Here is an 18,257-nt window from a genome sequence, read left to right as displayed (position 1 = left end):
TTTGCCTGAGTCAAGAGCGATTGAGGCCAGAGCAAGAACCTCAGAGTTTGGCCTAAGGGAGTTCTGCCTGAGTATAAACCTGGGAAGGATGGTGGGTTGTTCTCTATGATGAGAACTTTATTCTTTGAGTGTAGCTTCTTTTCCTTTATACCCACGTTGGTCCACGTTCTTCTATTAAGTTCAAAGTCTCAGAAATCACAGTGGCTCTTTCCGGAGGTAGAATGGTCTTTTATTCACTGCATACACAAAGAATCAAGTAATTAGTCTTACAAAACCAGCACTCGCCACCTTTTAGAGCAGCAAGGCCTGGGTACACAGTATAAATGAAGCTTCAATTCTTCCCTTTAATGCCCAGTGTAAAATTGTCCCAGATGAAAATGGAGCTTGCAAATACAGTGGTGTCACCTTTTATGAATAAAATAGATGAGAGATTAGTAACTTTGCTTATGCCGTGCAAATGCACTTTGGGAACGAGAATTGCCCAGACAGCACTGTGTCTGGTGGTGGTGTGCACATTTGCACCCAGTACCTATGTATCGTTCATTTGCAATGCCAAGCTCTTTGTAGCCAATGAATTCCCATCTCTCTGTAATTTGCACATTATACAACCTCCTTCCCTCTGGTCAGTTCTCTCCCGAGAGGCCTTTCCAGCATGACCTAGCGCACACAGAACACAGAGGTTCCTTGTCTGTAAAGACCCCTTGAAGTGTGGGCCTTCAGCCTACACATCACCAGTGTCTGAAGGGTTAGTGTCAGGGTTGGACTGAGACTGTGCACTCCCTGGGGCAGGTACTGGAACTTCATCTATGCTTGTACAACTCCCAACCCGCTGACAGCGCTCAGCAAGTACTATTAATAACCACCCAGCACTGGGAATGGATCTACTCACTACTGTATTCATAATGTTATCTTCAGGGTTTTATCTACACCCCCAAAAGTAATTGCTTATCCATGCTAGGATCAGAGCCAGGCTAACTACAACTGTGTTTACTGCTGCTGCTCCTAAAAGCCCTTTATGTGGCATGTCTAACACAGAATTCAGCAGGAAGGAGGGTTGTCAGCCTGCTGAAGTCTACAACCATGATAACAACCATCACAGGGTCATCTGCAGCACGAAGAGGGGCTTGGGCTTTAAAGCCCAAGTTTCCTGAAGGATCCACTAATTTTGGGTGCCCCATGCTGGTCCTGAAGTCAGTGAGATCTGTGGGTTCTCAGCACCTCTGGAAATCAGGTCCTAGGTGTCTCGAGACACCCAAATTTAGTGGACACTTGAAAATTCTGGCCAAAGACTTGTACTCCATCCTTACAGAAACCTCCTTATGGCTCCAATTCATGTGCTTAACTCGGAGCCTGTTCTTAAGGCTCATTGAAGTCAGTGGGACCTAAGCACATGCCTAAGTGCTTTGCTGAATTGGGGCCTGACCCCAGACACTGGGGCTCAGAGCTCAGGATGATCTCATGAGACTTCCTACCGAGGTCTGGGGTAGTTTTGCCATTGACACCAATGGAAGCAAGATCAGACCATGCAAGCTGGCCAATCTTAGTAAATACTTCAGAGGTCAAAAGGCGCTTGGATGTTTTTGTAACAGGGGCCTTCTGAAAACCCCGTACTGACAGGAGTCTAGGCACAGCATGGTGAATGAAGGACCTTGCCCCTTCACTGGCTTACTTCTGTGGGTGTAGATTAGACTCAGTGTTATTCTATCGCATCTGCGTTGCTTTTAATTTCCTTTTATTAAGGCTACTACTCACAGAACAAAGCAATCACCACTAATTTATGCCAGCAACTGTGTGCTTTACTCTGCGATATCCTTCTATTGCATGCGACTCTAACTTCACCAAACCCCATTGAAATCAATGGTGCAAGTGTCCCATTTACTCAGTGGGACATTACACTTTTTTTTTTTAAAATCTAGTAAAGATATTGCATAGGGACACTGTCCAGACTGCTCAAAGGACAGGGCTGCTGTCACATGACAGGTTCCACCACCAGTTTTATTCTGAGGTATCCTTTAAACACAGAATCACTGTATGGTATCCATGCCATGAAGGGCCCACTGACATTAGTGGTACAAGTTATCCAGGGTGCCGTGCTACCTCGTAACACAAACACCCCGGAAAGTCAATGCTCCATGTGCAGGAAGATCCATGTACAGTAACGTGCCTCGAACACAGAGCTGGTGGCTCAAACATGGGATCGGACCCTTTATTAAACTCAGTAGCATCTGGGTTGACAAGTCACAGAGTGTGATGTAAAGCGATGGAGGCACTAAGAGCCTAGGGAGAGGGGACGACAAAATAGCTGCTGAAGACTGAGCTGCAGGGACGCATGCGTGTCTGTGAGTCTGTCTGTCTGACTGTGCAATAAACCCTGTGCTAGATTCTCGGCTGGTGTAAATCTGCAAAGCTCCTTTGACTTTAATGGAGTGACACCAATTTGCACCCGCTGAGGCTTTGGCCCCGATAACCTTAGGAGGTACCATCAGCTCACCCTACAATACACACACTCATGCCTTCCAGCAAAATAAAACCGGCAGTCTGATTTTCCCACAAGCCAGGGCCCAACCCTGATCCCACTGAGGTCAGTGGAAGTTTTGCCATTGACCTCAGTGACTATAGGGTCTGTGCTAGCCACAACGGTATCTGAACTGGATTGTTCAGCCATACTGTGAACACAACGTAAAAAGATCATGTCACACGCTGACTGCAGCTGGAAGGCGACAGGTCATCTGATTGGTGAATCCCTTTCCTGAGTGTGTAATAAAGAGCACCTCACTCTAAAGGCTGAAATAGTAGTTCAGAGCATTTTCTTACAGTAGCTAGGGCTCCGCTCTTTGCCCAGAGAGAGACCTGAAATTAAACAAAACAGGCCCTTGAACTATGGCGAAACACTGTCCTCTGTTAAATAGTGTTTCCTTCTATGTCCCATGAGAACAGTCCCAGCAGAAGTACTTAAATACCCCAAAATAAATTATTCTTCCTGTTCCCAACCAGAACAAAAAGCAACAGAGTAAAACAAAACAATAAATTCAATGTAAACCTATGATCAGAACAGAGTGTAGGGGTCAGGGTTGAGAATAGAGGGAACTGGACTTTGAGAATGATCCATACCCTCCAGAAGAGAATCAAACGGAGCATGCGATTAGGGCACCGTTTATGTAGCCTGTTGTATGGAAGAAGTGCCTTGTGTAGTCCACCCAGTACAAAAGTGGTGAATGTGGATTTGATCCTGCACCACAGATGTCAATGGGAGTTTCACCACTGAGCTGAATGGGAGCAGGATCGGAGCCTGTGTGCCCAAGTAGAAAGTGGGTATGATGTATGTTAATTACGAAAGAGCCTTTTATTTTTTTTCCTGTCAGGAAGATCCCAAAACTGCACCACCGAGAATCCTCAAGCCCTGCTCTAAAATGTAGCCACCTCTGGGGTAGCACCCGGCAGCAGTTTAACAGTGCACAGCAAAAGGGTAAAACAGGAAGTGACAAACAATTGAATTCATTTGGTTACATCTGTAGGATGTGTAAAGACTTCTCAAGTGCCGTGTACAGTTATAGCCTGTTAAAACCCCAAAGCTATTATGTTGCCTTTTTCTTCTGCGAGCTAAGAGCCACATTTTGCTCTCAGCTAAACCAGTGTAACTCCAGAGTCATCCGCTGAGCTCAGTGGAATTAATCTGGATTACTCAGAGTGCAGAATCTGGGCTAGAGTTCCAAGGCACCAGGTTAGAAGTAATGTTCTTTTTCTCTGCGCTTTGTCTGGTGGCTCCAGGACAGGATGAGGCCTTTACTTTCCCAGTTTAAAAGGAAATCAAACGGTCACAAAGCACGCTGTTGGAGGCAACAGCTGTAAACAGTATGTAGCGTCTAGCTGGACTAGTCAGAGGGTCCATTTACAAGCACAGCCTCTTTAAAGTAGCAGCAACTTGGGATAGAAAAGTTAACTAGGGGAGAACAATATGAGCTGGAGTGGGCTGTCAGCGTCCACACTGCTGGATGCAATGAATGCACCTCACTGTGCAAAAGCACTAGAGCCTGCCAGGCTACCCTCTCAGCGACACATGATGATAGGGCAGGGGTGTGCGTGTGCGTGTGTGTTAGAACATTAGGAGAGCAGGCCACAAATTCCACAGTATAAAGTGAGTTGGTTCATCTTCAAGAATCCTAAGCAAACTTTACCAGGAGGATGGAGCGTCGAACGCTTCCCAGATCTGAGGCATCTCAACGTTGCAGGGAAAAGCGTGCCACCTGCCCGCACAGCAACAATATGGGTGGCTGAAAGCCACCTGCTTTTTGGCATGAGCCTAAATGCTCATATTGTTGCGGGACAGAAAAAAAGAATATGTCCCACATCCATAGGTACCGGCTCTGCGTGGAGAGGCAGTAGGAGCAAGAGCACCTAAGGAGGTTTAAGATTCCAAATCAGAATCTCGGCACCTGAGCAAGGGACCTTCCTTCATACCAGTTAACGTAAGTCACAGTTTAAATGGGCAGGACTAGCAAAATCCTGCTCAGCTCAAGGAATGTTACCCTCATTTCTGATAAGGGAAAGAAATTCTTACTCCCCTTTTCCTCCAGTGAAAGGGTGAGTGGTAACAGGGGGAAAAAAAATCCCTACGGAGACAAACTGAGGAGCTGATCTGGTTCAAGACCTCTGTACAATGCAGCTGCTGCCTGCAGCTATACTCAGAGGGATGTGGAGGTTGTGCTTTACATGCATTAAGACCTGATCCAAAATCCATTCAAGATCGTGAGAGTGTCTCCATTAACTTCTGTGGGCTTTCGATCAGGTCTCTGGCAGGTTTGTTATTGTCTTAAGTTACTTTTGTGCTCTCAAAGGTGTTTTGCTACATGGCAGTAATTCCTGACCTAACTGCCCCTAATCTAAAATCCTAAAATAAAGCAACACCAAGGATCAATTAGTTCCTAACACAATCCATTCAGGCATCTGCATTGTTGTATATCATTAAACCCTAGATTAGCATAGTACACCCTTAAAAATCTGTACCACAGAGCACCACTAAAGACTTGTAATGCACAAAAAGCCAGACTTTAACCCTGTCGGAGCCAATGGGCAGCCTCCCAATCACTTCAGTGGGACCAGGAACTGGCCCCATAGTGCACTCTGGAAAGGGGGGAAAGCATCTCAGTTGGGAGGGTAAGAGCTTGCCCAGTGTTCCTAATTCACTTTCAGAAGCCAGGTATCCATATTGCAGGACTCCTGAGCTTCCGTGATTGGTACATCTTCCATCTCTTCTCAGGCAATTCCCAGACTAGCCCCCAAGTGAAATCGTGGCCCGCTACATGTTCTCCAGCAAAAACCCCACTGTGCATCACGATCCCCCATGGTGAACCAGGGACCTTGCTGAGGAATGGGTACATACTATCGGCTTCGTCGAGCAGCACTTGAAGAGTCAGCTGAGATTTAAGTCACACGCACCTGGTGGCAAAAAGGAATTTTCAGATCTTTGGTGCTGGGTATAACCTGGGCTGGGCAGGGCAGCTAATCACACAGGAGGCTTCCTCCCAGTGAAACCTGCAAAGTCTTCCAGTTGCAATGTGCAATACTCACAGACTGAGACGCCTTCATCTGAGGCTCTTTCAAGGTTATTTTGGAAGGCAAGGTGTCGCCTCCTGCCCCTTGGAATTCTAGTTGCTGCAGTGTTTGGAAAGTTCACCAAGGAATTGATAGAAGAGTGATCAGATTCATGTCAGAATGGATTTCCACTATGTTTTTAAAGTCTCAGTGTCGGCAGGAAGTGGCTCCAAAGGAGGTTTACCCAGGAGGGAATTCTACAGCGCCTGCCCCTCCAGAGTCCCCGTTAGCTTCTCCTCATCCGCTTGCTTCTGCTGTTGCTGGATTCTTGCATAGGAAATGGCATCCCCTCTGCAGAGAGAAGGGACAGCATTAGAAGATAAGCTATTTGGAGGCCAGACTGTCCTCTATGTGCGTGCAGTGCCTAGCACAAGGCAGCCCTGATCCAGAGTGGGGCCTCTTGGTGCTACCCGAGTCCAAAGAGTAAATAATAACTACAGTGAAAAACTCAACAGTCAACAAGGTACGACAGGCAGGTGAGGAGGATTGGGAATGAAAGGAACAGCCCGTTACTGGCTCCTTAGGCACTTGGGTTTGCTCCCACTGGAATCAGTGGGTGGGGTTTTACTATTGACCTGATCAGTTGCAGAATCTAACCCCATCTGAATAGATCTGGCTTTTGGGCTGGGATTTGCCGTCATCTCAGCCAGGGCAATTTAACTCCACAACTGAAGTTTTGTAAACAACAAAAGGCAAAGGTTTCTAGAGCCTGGGCCCCTGAGAACTGCTCTCAGCTGTGATTTTCATTTAATGCCAGTGAAAACGTGTTTTTGCATGGGGTTGTAAATGTTCTGCAGCAGCGTTTGCAGCCCAAATGCCGGCTTAGCGCTAGAAAATGAAACTAACCAGAAATGTTAAAGTGAAGCTAACGGGAATTTCCTTTGGGTTGCAGAAAGCAAACGAACAGCATAAAAGAAAATCAGAGGGGCAAAATTCTGCTTTAATAATATAAAGCATGGTGAGGCAAGGAGATTTTTAAACACACCCACAAGATTCCAAACCTGAAAAGGTCCCTTTACATGCTGGGAAAATTCTTTATTGGTATATTGAAAGCTCCCACCATGTGAATTTAGGGCTGTGACGGGGGTGTCCGCCCCACACAAAGCCTGAGAAGGTTAAAAAGGGCCAATTAACATTGTAAGCTGCACCAGGAGGAGCGCCAGGGCTGGACAAAGCCTAGCTGAAGATGAAGCCCGGCTAGGCTTTTACAAAGCCAGGAAGTTGAGCACAAGAGGAGGCTGCAGGGAGCAGCTGTGCAGTCACTCCCTACAGAGAACGGGAGTTGTCTAGGGACAAGGAGGTGTCGTAGGGGGAAAGTAAGCCCTGGGATCCCACACTGGACTACAGAGACTGGCAAGGAGCCACAGGGAGTGTAGGAAGCTCAAGCTGGCAAACCCAGAGGTGGGCCCGGAGACAGAGAAGTGAGGGAGGAAGGAGCTCAGGGAAACAGGAACCGTCTGAGTTTGAGCAGACCATGGTTGCAAGAAACAGAGTCCCTGGGCTGGAACTCAAAAGTAGCAGGCGGTTCCCCTACGAGCCACTGGGCCTGGGCTTGGACTGGAAGACTGCCTGACAGGGCCCACAGACAGCCTGTCCAGTGGGACTTTGACCCCCTGGAAGGGGAGGACTAAATCGTGATCCGACCAGAGGGCTGAGTCACGAAGAGGGAGCACCCCAAGTCTCAGAGAGAGAGAGAGAGGCAACAGTGCGAGAAACCTATGGAAAATGGCACCAGACACAGCGAGAACTAATCCCCAGCCCCAAAGAGGCGCCCCAGCAGTGAATGTACCCCATTACAAGGATGCTCTGACCCTGGCTCTCCTAGTGTGCTCAGAAAGATGTTCACTTTCTAAAGATATGCTCTCCATGAAACACTCTTAGCCCCCAAATCCTGCCACACAAACTGTTTGCACGAACCTCGACTACTGCAGGTATATTTAAATACCACCCACGCAGGCCCCAGTCTCACTACGCTGACTGCCCAGCCTCCCACCAGCCCCGCTGAAGGCCAAATGGCTCTGCTGCAGAGAGCCAGGGTCGCAGGGCCAGCCTCCCCGCTGTACTGCACGTGACATAAAGCGCTTTCTTCCTTACTTTTTGCCAAGCGCCGACAAGCCGTACAGCACTCCTGTTGCAAAAGCAATAGCATTTCCCAGTAACGTGGTCAGCGTCAGACTGAGAATGACTGGAAACACGGCCATCCTGGGGGAGAGAAACAACGTCAGCCACGAAACAATCCCCATGGGGCTCCCCTCTATGCCCCTGTTGGAAATTACTTCCCTTGGAAGTTTACACAGAGTTCCCATGACTCAGTTAGCACACACACATATTTCTTTATTAGTTCAAAGGCCGCTTAGTGTTCATTTCACCCACAACGTCAGTGCACACTTGTCTTCTATATCCCAACAGCAATACAGCTACGAGTACTGCCCAAAATACTCACATCAGATCCAGGCCCGGGAGGCTCCTGCCTGTCAGGGTGTAACTCCAAAGGGGTAAGGAAAAAGCTCTGACAAACGAACTTCTGAAAGCCTAACTTCTTCTACGCTACAGCAAACAAGTTAAGTACTGCCGGTTACTGGACCTTCACCAAAGACAGAAAAGGCAGGCTAAGGGCTACGCCCTGCACATGATGTCCAATGAATCATGCTTTCTCTAGTTCCTAAGCCTTACATAAGATAGAGCTGGTATTTCCAGGGTCACTACACCTTTAACCCAGACAAGTCTTCTTTCGATTTTATTCTCTTATTCACGCTTTAAGCCTATGGCTCACGCGAAGATTCAAACTCAGACCCATAATCAGGGGTCTACTAAATTCACAGCCATGAAAATCATGTCATGGACCGTGAAATCTGGTCTCCAGCCGCTCAGCTGGGAAGGCAGAGCAGCAAGTGGCGGCTGCTGCCCGGTGCCCAGCTCTGAAGTCAATGCCACCCACCAGTAGCAGTGGAAAAGTGAGGGTGGCCATACCGCAACCCCCAACAGGCTTGCAACCCCCGTTTGGGGTCCGGGCCCCTAGTTTGAGAAACGCTGCGAAGAAATCACACTTTTTTTGAGTACCATATCCGTGAAATTTGCTATTTATGCCATGGCCAACCCATGAAAACTGTGATTTCTCCGCGATTGCAGTAGACCCCTACCCAATGCAGGCCCCAGTTCCTACCAGCTGGGAGTGGCTGCACTCTTCCATCCCCTGGAAGCAATGCACATGCTCTCTGTGACACCTGGACTGACCTCTCCGCTAAGGGCCAGATTCTGCCTTGATTCCTGCTGAATCCAGCACAGCACCCTCCTCACAGGGTTGGGCTGAACCGTGGCTCCTCCACCCACAGGCCAGCCAGTGCAGCTGGGCTGGCACAGGGTGGGCAGTGACCAGCTGCTGCTCAGACTATTTCCCCCTGGAAGCAAGGGGAAAGCAGGGCCGAAATTGTGAGCACAGTCCCTTCCCTGGGCTGGCGCGGCTATGCAGAGCCCCTTCCTCAGGGCTTTGCCCTTAATGTGCCTGAGGTTCACAGACTGAAAAGCTCAAGGGCCTGATTATGACCTCCCTGAGACTGGTGTAATTTCAAATCCTCCAGGGCAGGGATGGTCTATTTCCTGGTTCACATCCCATGAAGTGAGCTGTAACTCACGAAAGCTTATGCTCAAATAAATTGGTTAGTCTCTAAGGTGCCACAAGTCCTCCTTTTCTTTTTCCTGGTTCTGTCCAACACCCAGCACAATAGGGACAATGGCTCTGGCTAGCCACCCAAGTCCAAGCCTGCGTGACCCCCTGGTCCAAGCTCAGGGGGCTAGCCTGAGCCGCTGGAAGGGCTGCAACCTCTACACTGCTCTTCTTAGTGTGCGAGTTCGAGCGAAGCTAGCACAAGTCTGTCTGCCTGGGCCGGGAGGCTGCTTCCAGGTGCAGTCTAGACGTATCCCTAGCGTTCAAGGCCGAAAGGGACCACCAGATCCTCTCGTCTGTATATCACAGGCCACCAAACCCACCAATCAGGGCCAAAGTCCACTAAACCGCCCGTCCAACCCCTCTGCCAGCCTCGCCTTTGCCTGCCCCCTCTCCGGCCCATAGCTGGAGCGAGCCATCAGTCCTTACCCACAGTAGAAGGCAGCTTTTTGCCAGGGCCGCAGTTTATCCGCCCGCGCAGACACCGCGTTTGCAAATTCGATAAACTGGCAACAGAATGGAGCTTCACACAGAAACAGGATAAAGGCATTTAACCTTCAAAACAAAGCAAAAGAGGGTTAAGCCATCAGCATGCTCCGGAGAGGGAACTCGAGTCTCACGGTCGGGGTCCCATTCACACATCTGTCAATGATCCGAACAGCTCCGATTCTTAACAGTCAGAGAGATTTTATTACATGGGGCCAGATTCTGCCTCCTCCTCCGCTCCAGTGGCCAACAGTCCCGTTGAACTGGCCACGTGGGACTCCCCCTTTCAGACAGGGACCCCCAGGGTGGCATGGAGCCAGTGTAGTGCGCTCCAGCAATCCTGAGGAAGGGGAATGACCCTGGAGAACAAGCTAGGCAGGGTAAGTTAGAGACAACGCCACCCCTCAGTTGAATGGAGCATGAGACTCTAGCACAACCGAGACTCATGCCCTGAAAGCCTAGCTCAGCAGCAATGTAAATGGGGGCGTAAGTTACATGTAGAGCAAAGGTTGGTCCAAACTGGGTGAAAAGGCCCAATCAGCACACACTTGACCTTACGCTCTCCTATTAATCTCCTGCTGCACATCCCCTCCATGAGTGGCAGATTACACTGCTTTACTGCCTACTCCCCACGTATCACTTGGGCAGTTTAGGTCACCATGGCAGCTACTTCAAGCCATATCTGGCCCGAAGCCTTGCTGGTGATCGCCAGGATTTGCGCACAAGCTTTGTGGCGGCAGACGTAGAAGCCTGTATGACATCTGCAGCCAATGGCACTTCAGGAAGGGACCCCGCTTATTTGCATGCAGGATGCCCGTTTTATTCTGGATAAGAGTCTCCGGATAGTTGCAGACGGCAAGACCGGGGAAGATCAGTACACTAGGCCAACCCCAGCTGCCTCACACGTCAGCGAGGGCGAGACCCTCACGTCCCATGAGACAGACAGTGATCTCTTGCAGGTAGGCAGCCATTACAAAATGCGAGCGCAGAGTTATTTGCCCACAAAGCGCAGCTCTACCACCTGCCGCTGCTAAATGGTGATTCAAAAGTGGAGACCAGCAGCGCTGGGGCAAAGAGGGAAGAACAAGCGTACTTACATCATCCACACCCCAGCCGCTATGTTCAGGGGGTTGATGGTCACGCAGTTCCAAAGGCCGGCAAGTGCACAAGCTTAAAAGCAAAGAGATTGATTTTAATTCATGTGAAAAATAAACCACGAAGCACACAGAGGTGGCAGTGTGATCTAGTGGACAGAGCACTAACCTAGCAGGTAGGAGATCTGGGTTCGAATCCTGGCTCGGTCACTGACCAGCTGCGTGACCTTGGGCAAGTCTCTGCACCTGTGCTTTCCCTCTTCAGTCTGTATTAAACTCCCTAGGTCAGGGATTATCTCCCATTACTTGTATGTACAACATCTAGCACAATAGGGCCCTGATTTCAATTGCCACCTCTAGCCACTACTATGATATGAATAACAACTACGTATATCAATCCACACTGAAGGGGACAGATAATGGCCAGAATGATTGGGATGTAGGAGATAGGCTCTGCTCCCAATTTGGCTAAGACAAGAACACGGGGTGCCTTTGGCTTAGGACACTCGTCCTTCAGGCTTGTGTTTCTATGGACGTTCAGGGTTGCACAGAACCCCAGTGTGTTTGCTTTTAAATTAAGTCATTTTAAGGGAGCCTCTGTTTTTATTTGCTGAAGAATCTCGAGTCATGTGTAACTGGCCCCGAGGTAAACAACAAGCTACTTTGAAATGAAAAAATAGCTGCAGTCTGCAACAAACTGAAGGCAGAAACAAGAACTGACAAATGGGCCAAATTCCTCTCTCATCTACAGCGCTGTAAATTCAGAGTGACTCCTCTGGAGTCGGAGGGACTTATCTGGAGATACTCTGGACAGACATGAGTGGAACCCAGAGCAGAACCTGGCCCTCTTTCTGCAGATATGGAAGCAGTTGTTTGACAAAACAAGCCTCAAAATAACCCACGAGGCCTTGAGTATGTAATGCAAGAAAAGGAGCCGGCGGGCAGTTTGTGAGCCCATAGTGCATGCATTTACCTAGCAGCTCATTAAACTTGCAAAACGTCACCTGCATTTGATACAGCCAGTCTCCTCAATTAACAATAAGAGGCTACCTTTATGCCCAGGGTAACCAGAGCCCAGGTGTGGAGGAGGGGCTACATGGCCTGTGTGTAGGACAGAATCAGCGGCTGGCTCAATAAGAAATAATGACACTAAACAAAACTCCAACTAAAATAGGGTCTCTAAAGGTTAGTATAGAGGCTGCTGGTTTTTGTAGCCCATGCAATGCAAATGACAGGTGTCTCTCATAGCAACCACACAACAGAACCACTAACCCAGGAACCTATCCTTGCAACAAAGCCCGGTGCCAATTGTACCCACATATCTATTCAGGGGACATCATCATAGGGCCTAATAACATCAGCCACACTATCAGAGGCTCGTTCACCTGCACATCTACCAATGTGATATATGCCATCATGTGCCAGCAAATGCCCCTCTGCCATGTACATTGGTCAAACTGGACAGTCTCTATGTAAAAGAATAAATGGACACAAATCAGACGTCAAGAATTATAACATTCATAAACCAGTCGGAGAACACTTCAATCTCTCTGGTCACTCGATTTCTGACCTAAAAGTGACTATTCTTCAACAAAAAAACTTCAAAAACAGAGTCCAAGGAGAGACTGCTGAATTGGAATTAATTTGCAAATTGGATACAATTAACTTAGGCTTGAATAGAGACTGGGAGTGGTTGAGTCACTATACAAAGTAAAACTATTTCCCCTTGTTTATTCCTCCCCTCCCTCCCTTCCCCCCCCCCCCCCCCCCCCCCCAACTGTTCCTCAGACGTTCTTGTTAACTCCTGGAAATGTGCTGGAAATGGCCCACCTTGATTATCACTTCAAAAGGTTTTCTCTCCCCCCACCCCACTCTCCTGCTGGTAATAGCTCATCTTAAGTGATCACTCTCCTTACAATGTATATGATAAACACACATTTTTTCATGGTCTGTGTGTATATAAATCTCCTCACTGTATTTTCCACTTTATGCATCCGATGAAGTGAGCTGTGGCTCACGAAAGCTTATGCTCAAATAAATTGGTTAGTCGCTAAGGTGCCACAAGTACTCCTTTTCTTTTGGTGTCTCTCTGTATTTGAAAGCTGTGACCTACTCAGCGTTAAGGATTTCCATAGGTGAGAGTCCACAGGGGTCATTGCCCTGCCTGTGGTGTGTCTCGTGTGGTTGTACCTCATCTTAGAAAACAGAGAGCAATGTGGGGGAGTTTTTAAAGCAATCATTAATGAACACTCACAACCCAGTATAATTAGCACCTTCCACATATGGGGAAACTGAGGCACAGGATGGCAAATTGACTTGCCCAAACTCACCCAGTGAGTCAGTATCACAATGAGAACTCAGGACTTCCTGTGCTCTGCCGTTGGAGCCCACCCTTTGGGAAACACTAAGCAGTACGATTTTCTAAAAGGGTCCGTTAGGGGTATTTCAAGGAGACTAACACATTCCAAAGATAATGAAGACTCAGTGCGAGAGGTCAGCCAGGGAGAAGAAAAGACAAAGGAGAAATAATAACAACTCTTATCTAGTGCTGCTTTACAATGGAGGTATCATTATCCCCATTTCACAGATGGGGAAACTGAGGCGCAGAGCAGTGGAGTGATTTCCCCAAGGTCACTCAACAAACCAGTGGCAGAGCCAGGTCCAGCACCCGGGTCTTCTGAGGCTCAGTACAGTGCCCTATCCCCTAAGGATACATGCACTAACAGGAAATGGAAACAGCCCTCAGGGTTCAGGAGATGACTTATTCTAATCTTCCTAAACTATCTGCTGATGAGACATGTGTGCGCTCCCACTGCAACCAGAGCTCCAGGCAGGGCTAGTGGAACCAGCTGCTGGCACAAGGACAGGGCATAGACAGCTCTACTGCTTGTCCTTGATACATCTTAGCAGATAAAAGCACCAGATTGTGAGCAGGGGAGGTGGGCAGTTAAACCCAGAGCCTCAGGCACTCACGCTGCCCACAAGAAAGTGCATGATTATCATAAGTAGGAACCACTTAACAGTCACATAGCATCTGTCATCCGCAGGCACTTTCAAACCGATAGACCAGTTATATACAGGGATCACTTCACCCACCACAGAAACACAGCTTCCTCTGGGGTGGAACATAGCAGCTGATATTCACCACTCACAGCAACACTACACAACAGTGTAGGACAGGAAATTTAGAAAGCTCCCACATTCATCTGAAAGCACAGAGAGAATTTAGAGGGCAGAATGCTATAATCCGAGCACAAATTTGGCCTAGACACCAGGGCTAATAACTTCTTGGAATACATTTAAAAAACAATTATGATTTGGGAGTTCTTTGTTATGAGGACCCACCCCCAAAACAAACCTGACTGCAGAATGCCTCTGTACGACTCTCAGCTAAGCAAGAGGTTGTTTTAGCCCTCAGTGTACCAGCACCAGTGACCAAACTGTTCTTTCACTCTTGTCGATGCCAAGGGGGAACAAAGAGCTGTCAGCCGAGATTTCTTTTCCAGTTCTAGGCCACGGACAGCTTTTCAATTATGAAAACGTCTGCTGGGATTTGTGGTGTGGAAGACGGACAGGTCTGGTGCTTAGTCAATTAACTAATTTGCTGAATGGCAAAAGAGCACCCAGAGAACGTGGAGCTAAAATGAACTCTGAGCAGAAGAATTCACTCCTCTATAATTCATAGAATCATAGGACTGGAAGGGTCCTCGAAAGGTCATCTAGTCCAGTCCCCTGCACTCATGGCAGAACTAAATATTATCTAGACCATCCCTGACAGGTGTTTGTCCAACCTGCTCTTAAAAATCTCCAATGATGGTGATTCCACAATCTCCCTAGGCAATTATTCCAGTGCTTAACCATCCTGACAGTTAGGAACCTTTTCCTAATGTCCAACCTAAACTACCCTTGCTGCAATTTAAGCCAATTGCTTCTTGTCCTATCCTCAGAGGTTACGGAGAACAATTTTCTCCCTCTTCCTTGTAACAACCTTTTATGGTCTTGAAAACTATCATTACGTCCCCTCTCAGTCTTCTCTTCTCCAAACTAAACAAACCCCATATTTCCAATCTTCTCTCATAGGTCATGTTTTCTAGACCTTTCATCATTTTTGTTGCTCTTCTCTGGACTCTCTCCAATTTGTCCACATCTTTCCTGAGCCCCAGTCACCTGCTCCAACCAACAGACAGTTCTGTCTCTAATACATTTTGGGCCAAGTTCAGGTATCAGCAGTCACAGCTTCACTGGGGCTGAATCTCCTTATGCTAGCATTTGAAACCATTACAATACAAACCCCTTTTGCATTTGAATGAATCTGGCATTGTATGAACAAACTCTCCTTTTAGCAGCCTGGATACAATCAACTAAAATACGAATAAATTGGTTCCATTTCTCAGTGACCCACAAAGGCTAGAATCTTGTAGCAAATTGTGTTGTTTCCCTGCACTCTGGGAAACTGCCTTCTGTTATTTTGCTTCCCTGATATGAAGCTCTTTGAAAAGACATTGTTGTTAGTATGTGAGATTCAGAGAATTTTCCCTTCTGTTACCTGCCATTAACTTTGGCATTGGGATTCAGAGAACTTTGGGATTCAGAGAATTGTCCCTTCGGTTACCTATCATTAACCCTACTTGCCCAAGCGTCGCTCGGCATATTTTTTCCCTGCTTGGCAAAATCACAAGGAGAAGAAACTACCAGGTGTATACACGGATTTTCCAGCCTTCCTGGTTTGTTTGCAATACTGTTACTGACCACAAGAGGCTGACCACAACTCTTGCCAAATCTGACGTTTGTTGGACAGCCCCAGCACCTGGAATCATGTGAATAGGTGAGACTCTCAGCTTTCATGTTTTTAAACCAAGTACATTTCAAGTGCTCCTGGTTGCAGAGAAAAGCTGGAAATGTTACCCGAGTGTGCCCTAAATGCTCAGAAGCCAGAAGGTAAAGAAAAAGAACCCAAATGTCTTTTTTCCCCAATTTCATGACTTTTAAAGCACACTGGTGATTTTTTAAAGCTTGAAGTTGGCAATGCTGCCCGTGGCACATACCAGCTGTCCCCTTCAGCTCTGCATCCTCAGCCCAGAGCATTTCTGTGGCCCCCAACCATCCCTTGCTAAAAACCCCACCTCGCCAAGGACTGTATGCTGCACTGAAATTACAGAGGCTGGAGTGGAAGTCTCCAGGTAGCTCTCGCAGCACTCATAACCTGTGGGGTAGATTCCATCTCCCAGCCCTGGGGAGACTCTTCAGCAAATTTCCTAACTTTATGCAAGGTACGGAGGGCCTTGCAAGAAGCGCTGTGCACTCAGGTGAATTTCACCCAGTAGGAGCAACTCTGTTACATCCTTTCACCACACCAGAAATGCAGCTGCCAACGTGCCTCAGCTGTGCAGCATGTTCTGAAGCCCCAGCCCGGCACACCCTCAGGTTAACAAACACGTTCTACATAGACGAACAAAAGGAACTGAAGCAAACCTGCCACCTGCGCCGACACAGAACAAGAGCCAACCGAGGAGGCGGAGACAGAGAAAGGGAATGGATGAAATGTTCCAGCACACACTGAACAAATCAAAAGTGGGTGCTTTCTCAGAGACACGCTCTCACTTCCCCAGAAGTGATGGGCTTGATGCAGGAACAGGCAGCCGGTGGAATTCTCTGGCCTGCGCCAGGCAGGAGGCCAGACGCGGTGATCGTAACCGTCCCTTCTGGCTTTAAGATCTATTCATCTTGTCAAACCACGGAGCAGCACAACCCAATATGACCCAATGATCCCTGGTGGAACTGCCTTGACTCTTTCCATGGGAGATTGTTAATTTCAGGGGCAAGTATTTAACAAGCCAGCACAGTTCTCCTGCTTTGTTCCATCTCCCTTCTGTTTGTTTCAAAGATAAAATCCCTTATTAAAAAAAAAAAAAGGCCCAATATTATCCTTTTGGGGTCTCTATTCAGGGGTTAGTAATAACAGAAGCAAACACACACGTACACAAAACCACTATGAAACCAGCAGATCAGCAAGGAAAAGAAAAAGTGGATATATATAAGCATCGAATGGTCAATAACAACAACGAACCAACCCCTGAGCCTGCAAACTGCACGCGGATTGCTTTGCCCATACAGATCCCCATTCAAGTCCAAGTACCATCCATCTGCCTACTACACGTTTCAGGATCGGGGCCTCACACCCTGTTTCCATTGCCTCCCAGGGCATTCCACCTGAAGGGGAAACGTCACAATTTGGCACAAGCGTAATAATTTATACGGAGAATGACGTTCCTCCACCAGGATCCCAAAGTGCTTCACAATGAGGCCCAGGCGGGTCAAACAATGAAAGCGTGCACAACGTAGGCGCCGGTTAAAATCACTCCGATTCCCGCACCTAGACAATGTGCTTCTGGATCTTTGCCTGGCTGTGATCAGACAGACAGACAGATAATTGCTGCTCGGACCTTCATCGCCAGTCACTGGCAGGCGGGCGCAGGCCAGCACAGCTGACCCAGGACGGCCCATCCCTGGAGGTTATTCCAGAGGCACCCGGCAAGCAGGACCTTAGGGCTACTTACACACGCCCCCGATGACACCGGCGATCCTGCACAGCCACTTGTACCACCAGGTCATGCCATCGTCCGCCGAGGAGGCAGCCGGGGCAGGGGTTGCTTGTTGGAACTGATCCTCCTGGGAGCTCATTGTGTGGCCCCTCCTCAGGGGCTAGAGGCAGCCCCCCCTTTGCACCTGAGCCACAGCAGAAGGGGACCCCCCTTCCCCCCCCACACACACACACAAACACCCAGAAGAGTCAGTGACAGCTCCTGACACCCGTCCTGCGGCGGGGCCCCTCACCACCGCCCCATGGAGCCAGCCTGGCCCCTGACAGCTGCTCTGTTCTTGCTGACAATGGAGAGCCTCTGTCCCCAGCAGCAGCAGTTTCCCTGGCTCCCTGCGTGCTGCATGATGGGTCCCCTCCCTTCCGAGAGGGAGGACGCTGATGTCACCCTCTCATGACACAGCTAGAGTGGGCAGGGCCCTGCCTGGCCCCAGCCAGGCGCAGCCTCTGGCTGAGCAGGGGTGGCCAGAGGGGTGTGTGTGTGCGCACTGGTGCATGTACGTGTATGCACCTCGGCGAGTGCACGTGCCAAAGCATGCCTGTGAGGCTGCCTGTGTGCACCAACGCAAGCGCCTGGGTGCAGACGGGCTGCTATCTTGCGTTTAAAAAGCGTCTTTCAACTCGCCCTGAACCACAGAGGGCGCGTTTCTAATAGCCAGTATGGGAACACAGGCGTTCCTTGATGTCCTGTGTTCAGACCCCCCCACCCCACACCTCTCCCACGGGCATGAGCTCCTGCTTCCATGCGGGTTCAGCAACTCTGGCGAACTCTGTCTTCTCCACTCGCGTGTTTCATTCTTGTGCATGTCTCTGCACTTTTGCT

The 18,257-nt window shown here is 48.7% G+C and overlaps 1 protein-coding gene across 2 annotated transcripts; it reads right to left on the bottom strand.

The window, feature by feature from the left end:
* Positions 1-207: 207 nt before the first annotated feature.
* Positions 208-17,801, bottom strand: CACFD1 (calcium channel flower domain containing 1). Of its 2 annotated transcripts, XR_005222552.2 has the most exons (6): positions 17,394-17,788; positions 10,840-10,912; positions 9,686-9,811; positions 7,687-7,794; positions 5,569-5,883; positions 208-236 (listed from the first exon to the last, which is right to left on the bottom strand). XR_005222552.2 is itself a non-coding variant. In XM_007061018.4 (5 exons), exons 1-5 carry the CDS (start codon positions 17,515-17,517, stop codon positions 5,790-5,792), a joined length of 525 nt encoding a protein of 174 aa, XP_007061080.1. In that variant the 5' UTR covers positions 17,518-17,801; the 3' UTR covers positions 208-5,789. The 2 variants fall into 2 exon arrangements, 1 of the variants encoding a protein (XP_007061080.1); XM_007061018.4 differs by having other exon boundaries at positions 208-5,883; positions 17,394-17,801.
* Between the last annotated feature and the right edge of the window lie 456 nt (positions 17,802-18,257).

The sequence above is a fragment of the Chelonia mydas genome, chromosome 16, assembly GCF_015237465.2.
Source record: "Chelonia mydas isolate rCheMyd1 chromosome 16, rCheMyd1.pri.v2, whole genome shotgun sequence".
NCBI classification, from domain to species: Eukaryota; Metazoa; Chordata; order Testudines; family Cheloniidae; genus Chelonia; species Chelonia mydas.
This window is presented reverse-complemented; position numbering and strand designations above follow the sequence as displayed.

Excerpts from the sequence above, each read along its gene's own strand:
- CACFD1 (XM_007061018.4), bottom strand. The coding sequence starts at position 17,517 with ATGAGCTCCCAGGAGGATCAGTTCCAACAAGCAACCCCTGCCCCGGCT. Across the intron at positions 10,913-17,393 it reads CGGTGTCATCGGGGGCGTGT|CTTGTGCACTTGCCGGCCTT; the intron begins GTAAGTAGCCCT and ends TTTGCTTTTAAG. Across the intron at positions 7,795-9,685 it reads AAAGCTGCCTTCTACTGTGG|GATGGCCGTGTTTCCAGTCA; the intron begins GTAAGGACTGAT and ends TCTCTCCCCCAG.